The sequence below is a fragment of the Drosophila albomicans genome, chromosome 2R (genome assembly GCF_009650485.2).
Source record: "Drosophila albomicans strain 15112-1751.03 chromosome 2R, ASM965048v2, whole genome shotgun sequence".
In the NCBI taxonomy this organism is placed as follows: Eukaryota; Metazoa; Arthropoda; class Insecta; order Diptera; family Drosophilidae; genus Drosophila; species Drosophila albomicans.
The window spans coordinates 29130784-29140282 of NC_047631.2; the positions used below are offsets into that span (position 1 = coordinate 29130784).

The following is a 9499-nucleotide window of genomic DNA, read 5'->3' on the forward strand; positions in this document are numbered from 1 at the left end:
TTTCTATTATTCTAAGTTGTTCTTGTTGTTGTTGCTGTTGTTATTCGTTGCTGTTGCTGTTGTTGTTACTTGCAGTAATAAAGCACACCGCAGGCATGCGAAAGCCAATTTTCCAAGGCAGCGCTGCGGGCGGCGCGACTATTTAATAGGCAGCAACACATATACACATGTGTGTGAAATGTACTATATAGCTCTGCCTGTTTATGTGCGAGTGTGTGTGTGTGAGTGAGTGTGTAACTGTAAAGGCGTACATTGAAGCACTTTGTAGAACGGCGGGCAATAAAAAACCAAAGTCTGCAGGCAACCTGGCGTCAACTGGCACGGCAACCCCAACTCGTTCCCTTCACCTCCCTCCTCCCTTCTGTCTCGTCTCGTCTGAAATGAAACTCAGACTCGCACTCACATTCACACTGACACTCACACCATTCGCATCATGCGCTGCGGTTGTAATTTAGTGTGCCTAATGAATTTAGTACCGTTACATACCGGAAAAGAGCACGTGAGTGCAAAAATGCGCACTCTCTTCTAGCCTGGCAAACCAACATGTGTCCTGGTGTGAGCGAGTGTGTGTGAGTGTGTAAATATGTGAGAAATCTGCGCGTTGGCAGAACTTCGTTAACCTTTATTAACGACTCGCAGAAGGAGGACGATGTGCGTCTAATTAAAGCAGACAAATGCCAGCGCACTGAAATGGGCCACAGTCCATATGATTTTATAATTCTGCAGTCGTGTGTGTGTGTGTGTGTGAGAGAGTGTATGTGTGACGTTTAAAATTAACAATTATTTTTAATTGAGAGGCAGGCTGTGGAATTAGGTGCCGATGGGACGCTGGCAAAAGATGAGACAGCAGGCCATCTGCAATCGCAGAGGCAACTTAATTGCCAGCCTGAAAGTATGCTTTCAATTTCAGTGTGAGATTGAACAAGAAAGGGAGAAAGGAAGTGAGAATGAGAGACACACACAAATTGCTTTTGCTTAGGCCTCATTAAATATGGTGCTCATTGTTGCTGCTGCTGCTTCAATTGAATGGACATTTTCGAAAAACTTGTCAACGAGAAAGGCAGCCTTAGATTGGATTGCATAAACAAGCGACGAGGTATATCAATGCAAAGCAGCAGCAACGAATGAACAAACAACAAATAGCAAACAACAACAGCTAAAGCTACAGCAAAAGTAGATGTGCAGGTTATTTACACGGCCAGCGTAGCATAAAAGCTAAAAGTAATTTTCTTAAGTGAATATAAATGTTTAAAATGTTTGCCCAACACAACGCAACACAACAGAAGAGAACAAGAAGAAGAAGCTCAGCTAGCTGGCCAGCCAGCCTCTTCTGGTCTGGCAAGCGTAGCCTGTTTAGATAAGCCAAGCCAAGCTAAATTTAAAAGCCAAAACAGCGCCTTGTGGCGAAGAAAAGGAGGTGAGAAGGGAAGAGAAGGCAAGGCATAAGGCAAATGCTGGCAGACAGAAGGATATGCCGTTGTTGCACGGTTAACTTGGCCGCCAACGGGCGAAAAGTGCTTAAAGTTTTATGCGAAATTGAAGTTGGCTACACAAACACAAACACACTGCAGAGCGATGAACAGACGAGCGACGAGCAGACGTTTAGTTTGCAACCTTCTTGCATAAACAAATTGTACAGCAAGGCCAAAATCAGGTGTTGAGATTTAAATAGATTTGGCACACGACGCTTGGGTATCGAATTGACTGACTCGACTTACTCTCTCTCTCTCTCACTCTCTCTATGTACATTGGGTCGTATACTTAACAAACACTGGAACACACACACAAGTGGAATTCGTGTTAACGCTTACGGCTAATGGCTTAACAGCGATTGCCATGGCAAAATAAGTAAATAAGTAGCTCAGACTTCGATTAGTTCAAGTAGCATCAACTAAATTGCAAAAATCCCAGACAGACGCATTTCAATATTTAATGCAATTCCCACAAAAAGAAGAAACTTCAAGACAACTTTAAGTCTCGTTGTAAATCCAGCTAATATCTAAAGTAAATACAAAAAAAATTGAAAGGAAGTCGAGCGCAGTTAATGCAATCTCAACGGAAATTCAATATGTATAATTATTTGAACTTGCCGTCGGCGTCATTGTTGTAGCCTAATTAAAAGCCAAATGCCCAAGTAAATTGTGCGCTGAGCGCAGCGAGCAAAATAAAAAAAAAAGTCACCCGAAAAAAAAAACAAAAAATGGAAAATCAAATTACGGCGCGCATAATTAAATTGCCTTATCAAAAATTGTTCATTCAAAAGCAGCTGTCAGAGGCAACAAATTTATGGGGGACTTGCAGCTAAACTGAAGAGACTGGAGAGTTGGCTAGAGGTTGACTGCTATTGCCAAGTGACAAGTGGAAAAAGCAGGCGAAACTTTTAATTGAATTCCTTTCAGAAATCTTTGTAATGGGCACAATTTAATTGTCAGGCAGCAGGGCGACGCTGGTCATGATAAAATGAGAGAGAGTGAGAGCAATTTGGGTTTAAAGCTTTAACACGAAGTGCATGACAAATTCATTAAATGCACAAAGCCCATAGAGAGAGAGAGAGCGAGTGCAACACACTCTAGCCAAACATTTTACAACATTTTATGCACTCCCTGACCGTAATTACACCACAGAGTTGCCAAAGAGACGACCAAGCACACATCAAGGGAGTTTTCGGAGGTGTGTCCAACCGACATGTAATGCAACATTGCTTGCGTTGCACACAGAGAGATGGATGGTTGGTTGGGTGGTGAATGGTGGATGGTGCATGGCTGAGGGATAAAGGGACTTGCAGACCCAAAGAGGCTTCTCATATGACCGCTTCATTTGTGGATGTGCTACGGCAGGAGTTTTTCGCACGTGTCATTTTCCTTTTTCCTTATACGCATTGCAACTCGTTTGTTTTTCTTTATATGCAACGCATGCTTAATTAACTGTACAAAAGTTGCAAGCACATGAAATGCTGCAGTTAATAATATTTATTAAATTTTAATTCAAAAAAATATTGCAAATTAATTTCATTTATTAAACACTTTATTAGCAAATGAAATATACAAGTCAAACGAAAGGAAGAAAACAGAATATGAATTAGATTAACTTTTTCAGAAATAAATCAATTTGAAAACATAATATACAACTTTTTGACGAAAAGATACTTGCATAAACCCACCACAAAACTAAAAATTTAGATTTAAAGAGTTTCTTTTAATAAATTTAGTATTCAGCTTAACACAATTACAAATTAAGCATTATCTATAATGAAGAACCTGTACAACCTAATAAGTAGCTTAACCTAATTCTAAATTAAACATGTGGCCTAAAAATAGAAAATAAGAAAGCATAATACACAATCCAGCTAAATAAATACAATTTGCAATTCTTCAAAAATATACGCAAACATTTATATACATATGTACAACAAAAGCTCAACTCTCAAACAATAATTGTTTAAGTAGTTGAGCAAATAAAAGACTAACGCCTCAAGGTATGCAACACTGTGATTAATTGATTAATTTCCCTCTATTGTTTTGCAGAACGATGAGTTTGGCAGCGTTGCCGTCGCTGCTGCTGCTGCTGTTGCTGCAACTGAGCAGCTGGCAACTGAGCGAAGCTGATTTTGGACGCGATGAGTGCACAGATCTCAACATCTCATCGTGCGAATGCGCTGTGCTCGTCAGCGAGTATGACATTAGCTGTCCGGGTCAGAGTTTTAGTCCCAAATTCAAGATTACCATTCGACCGGGCACCAAAGTGATGATTGAATGCAACATCACGAATCCGCTGGAATTTAAGCAGATGCCACAAATGCGAATCGGCAGCATTCCCATGGTGCAGATCAAACGTTGTCCGCTGCCCTTCCACACACCGATTGCTGGACTGCTCGACAACTTGGGCATCATCAATACGCACACAATGTTCTTCGAGAGCAACGATCTCGGCATGAATGTGACGAGCACGCATCTGGAGCGTCTGCAGAATTTGTCGCGTCTCCGTTTCGTGGCACGTCGCTTGTCGTATGTGCCCGAGGATTTGTTGCGGCATCTGCGCAACTTGAGCTGGCTGGATATGCGCTCTGCGAACTTGGTGGAGTTGCCCGCCAGATTGTTGGCCGATATGGAGTATCTTGAGTTCTTGGAGTTGGGTAGCAATAATCTTAGGCAGTTGCCACGCGGCATCTTTCGGGATCTGCACAAGTTGCAGCATTTGAATTTGTGGAGCAATCAGCTGCACAATCTGAGCAAACATGACTTTGAGGGTGCCCAGAGTGTGGTGGACATTGATTTGCATAACAATGGCATTGTTCAACTGCGTCCCGATGTCTTTGCTTTGCTCACCAACATGACGGAGATCAATTTGAATAGCAACAACTTCCGTTCGTTGCCCGAAGGACTTTTCCAGCACAATCTCAAGTTGAGGCAGGTGAAATTGCAATACAATCGTTCGCCGCTGCCAGAGTTGCCATCGCGTCTCTTTGCCAATCTGCCAGAGTTGGGCTCGCTTTACTTGCGTTGCGAACTGGAATCGTTGCCAGCTGATATCTTTCAGGGATCGAGGAAGTTGGAGAACATGACGCTAATGGACAACCTGCTAAGCACACTGCCCGCTCATCTGCTGGATGATCAAGAGAATCTTTTGCTGCTCGACCTGCAGCGCAATCGTCTGAGGCATTTGCCCGATGGCGTCTTTGATCATCAGGGCAAATTGCAGATACTCAATCTGGCCGATAATCAGCTGACGGAAATATCTAGGTAAGCTCAAGAAACTCTATTACTAAAAATTTTTCATTTATAAACATAATTTGATTAGAGTTTGAGTACTATTACAATTACAATTACAACTATTCCAATATTACTTACAAAATGTCCAAGCTATTAGCTTGGAAATGTCAATGAACTTAAGAGTCAGTGTACATAATATTAGATAACAATTCCAAGCAGTAAAAAATATTCCGAGCTCATTTTTTGTTCAGTTTCTAAATGTTTTATTTGGCAGCTATATTTGGCTGTTCTTAGCAAGTTTCCAGATGGTTAACTTAGGCTTAACTCTAATACTTTTTAATCAGTTTCTGTATGCTACTAACAGATTCTAGAAATCATTCGAAATTTTGGCCAGTTTCTATATAGTTTATAATTTCTATTAAATTTCCGCCAGTTTCTGGTAATCCTTATCAGCTTTCAGTTTTATCAGTTTCTGTCTGTTTCAATAGATCTTAATTAGTTTCTCGCTATACATATTTGGATGCTTCTGAGCATTACTCTACTGCTATTTCTACCTTTTTCTGACTGTGTGATATTTTCTAAATAGTTTTCTAGCTACTTCTTGCAGTTTCTAGGGCTTTCTTTCAAATTTGTCATGTAGAAACCTTTGATCAGTTTCTGTTTATTTCTAGATTGTTTCCTAGTTTCTAGCAGTGTCCAATTTATAAACATTTTTAATAAGTTTTTAGCATTCTCACACAGTATCTTAATCTTCAATTTACCCACTTCCTTTACTTACAGCAAACTGTTCACCAGGTTGGCCAATCTGACGGAGCTGTATCTGAGCAACAACCATCTGAAGACGATACGTCGCAACGCTTTTGTTGGCAATCCGATGCTGCAACAGCTGCACTTGGCCAACAATCGCATCGATCTGCAGGAATACATGGCTTTAACCTATGGCGATGTTGGTTCGCCCTTCAATTCACTTCAGAGTCTGCAGACGCTCAATTTGCGGAACAATTCGCTGATGGTGATCTTCAGCGATTGGAAGTACACGATGAATGAGCTGCGTGAACTTGACTTGAGCTACAACAATTTGACAATACTGGAGAACACGGATCTGGTGTTTCTCACCAAATCGCAACTGCAAGTCAATCTGACGCACAATCAAATTCGCACCGTGCATTTCTACTCGAGTATCAGCAATATCTCAACGCTCGACACGGACACATCGAAGCTGGAGCACGGCATCGCCACTTTGCGTGTGGATCTCAATGATAATCCCATCGATTGTGATTGCACCTTGTTGCGTTTTCTGCAATTCGCACGCGGTGAATTCCAACCGGACTATGCCAAGAAGTGGATCGTTTCGGCGGATCGCCTGAAGTGCCAAGAACCAACAGCGCTGGCCGAGCGTTCCATGACTTCGGTGCATCCTCGAGAGTTGCTCTGCAACTTTGATCTGACCGACAATCCGAGGGATCGACGTTGTCCGGCCAAATGCGAGTGCTTTGTGCGCACCTTTGACTCGGCGCTGATCATCAACTGTTCGAACAGCGATCTCACCAAGATACCCAAACTGCCGCGACTGCCGCCGAATCTGTCGCTCTTCGAGTTGCATGTGGAGAACAATACACTACTTAAGCTGCCTTCTTACGATGCACCTGGCTATGCGAATGTCACGAGTCTCTATTTGGCCGGCAATAATCTCACCGAAGTGGAGGAATCGCATCTGCCACGTCATCTGCAGTATTTGGACCTGCGACGCAATCAACTGGAGCAGCTGAATGCCACAGTGTTTAGCTATCTAAACAGCAGCATGGATAAACTGCAAATGCGTCTGGCCGACAATCCTTGGGTCTGTGATTGCGATGCAGCTGATCTGCTGCACTACATGCAATCGAAACAGGATCCGGTGCTCGATAGCTTTGATCTCTTCTGCAGCGATGCCGAGATGCCCACGCGTATGATTGATTTGCGCAAATCAGATTTGTGCTCGCAGCCACGAACTCTGCTCATTGCCATCATTGTCGTTATCTCGTTGACGGGCTTCCTCATTGGCATCAGTGCGGCGGTTTACTACAAATATCAACAGGAGATCAAGATCTGGCTGTATGCGCATGGTCTGTGCTTGTGGCTGGTCAGTGAGGCTGATGTGGACAAGGACAAAAAGTTCGATGCCTTCATTTCGTATTCGCACAAGGATCGCGAGTTCATTGAGAATCATCTGGTGCCCAGGCTGGAGAATGGCAATCAGAAGTACAAACTCTGTGTGCACGGTCGTGACTGGCTTGTGGGTGGCCTCATCACCGATAATATCTTCCAATCTGTGGCTGATTCACGACGCACCATCATTGTGCTAAGTCCGAATTTCATCGAATCCGTGTGGGCGAAAATGGAATTCCAGGCGGCGCACAAAGCGGCGCTCAACGATTGCGTGTCGCGTGTGATTGTCATCATCTACTCGGACATTGGGGATCACAAGCAGCTGCCGAAGGATCTGCAGTCGTATCTCACCATGAACACGTACATCAAGTGGGATGATCCATGGTTCTGGGATAGGTTAAACTATGCGATGCCGCATCGTGGTCCAACCAGAAATTCCACAAATGGCACACTGATCAAATCGTTGCTGAAACGCAGTCCCGATGACAAGCTGGAGCTAATTAAACCGTCGCCGGTGACGCCAACGTTGACCACACCGCCGGGTGAGACCACAAAGAATCCGTTGGTGGCCAAATTAAATGGCAGCACACCGCACACGGCCATCATGATTGGCAATGGCAACGGCAATCTGTCGAATCTGTATGTGCCCAATGGCAAGTCACATCATGGTAATGGTCACGTTAATGGCGCCTTTATCATCAACACAAACGCCAAGCAGAGCGACGTATAGAATTGGCACAAATTGGAGCCCCACGACGAGGAGCTCTTGTTTCACTGAGGAGAAAGGGCGAAATACACTATCCCCTCCCCCTCGCTCTGACTTTCTAACTCAAGCTCTCTCCTCCATCTCTCTGTCTCCCTCCAACAACTCTACACACGCTCGCGTCACTTACTTCACTTATGCTATATGACCAATTCCAAATTCCAGCTGAATGTAAAAAGCCTCGAGAACATTTTTGTAGCAAAACCTCAAATAGCACTCTCATTCATATTCATATTTCTACATCTGTGTGTGTGTGAGTCTGAGTGCGAGTGCGAGTGTGTATGTAAAGTGTGTGTGTATGTGTGTGTACAATGTCTAGCTGCATTCTATAGAATAGTTTTAACTAGAAATGCATTCTGCAATTTCGGCTGGTTAAATTCCAAGCACAAAATTGGTGAAAATTTCAATTTTCAATATTTCATGTGGCCTTTGTTGACATAAAAAAAAAGTGAAAACAAAAAAAAATAGTAAAGAGAAAAAAAAAACAAAATGCAAATTGTGCAGACGGCAATGAGAGCAAAGCAAAAAATGTGCAGAATTTAAGCTATTTAAGAGCTTATCACTCTGTTTAGTGTTATTGTATGCGTTAAGTACTTTAAGCATCATAATTATTTGTACATTTATCACTACCAACTCTAGCATACTACTACTTATAGTTTCTTGTATTACGTTTTTAGTAATTACTTTATATGTAAGATCACAGCACGCGAAGCTTCATGAAAACATCACGAATTAATTGCTTTTAATTTTTTGAAGAGAAATTTAATTTAGTTTATCATTTTTTTCTGCACGAATCTCAAGTTTTACTTAAGTTTTCATTTGAACAAATTGAGCTTTATTTTGTACAATCTATTATATCGTTATAGGCTATTGAGTAATGCACATGCAATATACATACATATGACGTATCCAAATAGTAGCATATAAACTATGCCGTGTACTGAAACGATTCATAATATAAAATTGCATATTTGGTAAATGAAGAAAGAGAATCGAAACAGAAACAAAATATATCATTGTATATAGCACATAAGAAGTACTTTGTATATTTCCAAAATCTCAACAAAAAAAAATGCAAAACGCAATATATGTTTAATGTGACAAGTTCATAATGACGCTATTATCTCTGATACACGGCATACTTACTACATATTACATCACTTTATCAACTTTATGCATAAATACATCACTTCACAATTCAATAATCTACAAACAAGAAGACAAGAAAATACATCAAGCAGCATATACTCATGTAATTAGCATTAAAATATCGTATATATACATAAGTAAGTAGCTATGTCATACATATTATACATATGTCTCTGAAATGTATTACCTAAGGTACCTACAAATTTATGCAGACACACTCATTTACTAATACATACATTATTGCATATAATTGTGTATGTAAAGAATACAAATACAATGAATAAAATATATTTTAAAATTTAAAACGCAACGTGTTTTTTCTCTCTAAACGCAAAGGGGAAAGCAAAAATATGCAATGCTTTCATTTTAGAACGCCAGCCTAAAAGTATGCTTTGCGATTTATGCGCTAGTGCAACGCACTCATTCAGCCTCAGCCTAAAAGCACGCAACAATTTTTTCACTCATGAAAAATTTAGCAGCCTGCTGTTTTTTCTGTTCGCCTGGTAATTCAGCTGGCAATTGGATACTTTTTGGAAGTTCGCGCAGCTGCCACAGGTGCACATGTGTGTTGTTGTGTATGTGTGTGTGGATGTGAACTGGTGAGCATGTGTGGGTGAGCGGTTGTACGTGTGTGTGTGTGTGTCTGTCGGCTGCGGTTTGCAATGACCGCAAACGGCTAAAATCCCTACTGAAATACCAGGGGAACAGAAACCAGCAGCAAGCAGAAAAT

At 41.6% G+C, this 9499-nt stretch overlaps 1 protein-coding gene across 1 annotated transcript in view; it reads left to right on the forward strand.

Moving 5' to 3' along the window:
• LOC127566071 (protein toll) overlaps window positions 1-9060 on the forward strand; it is a 51680-nt gene extending 42620 nt beyond the window's left edge. The window contains exons 3-4 of the mRNA XM_052007577.1: window positions 3525-4739; window positions 5490-9060. Coding sequence (XP_051863537.1) covers window positions 3529-4739; window positions 5490-7587 — 3309 coding nt within the window. The 5' untranslated portion in view covers window positions 3525-3528 and the 3' untranslated portion in view covers window positions 7588-9060. The remainder of the gene's footprint in view (window positions 1-3524; window positions 4740-5489) is intronic.
• The last annotated feature ends 439 nt before the right edge of the window (window positions 9061-9499 follow it).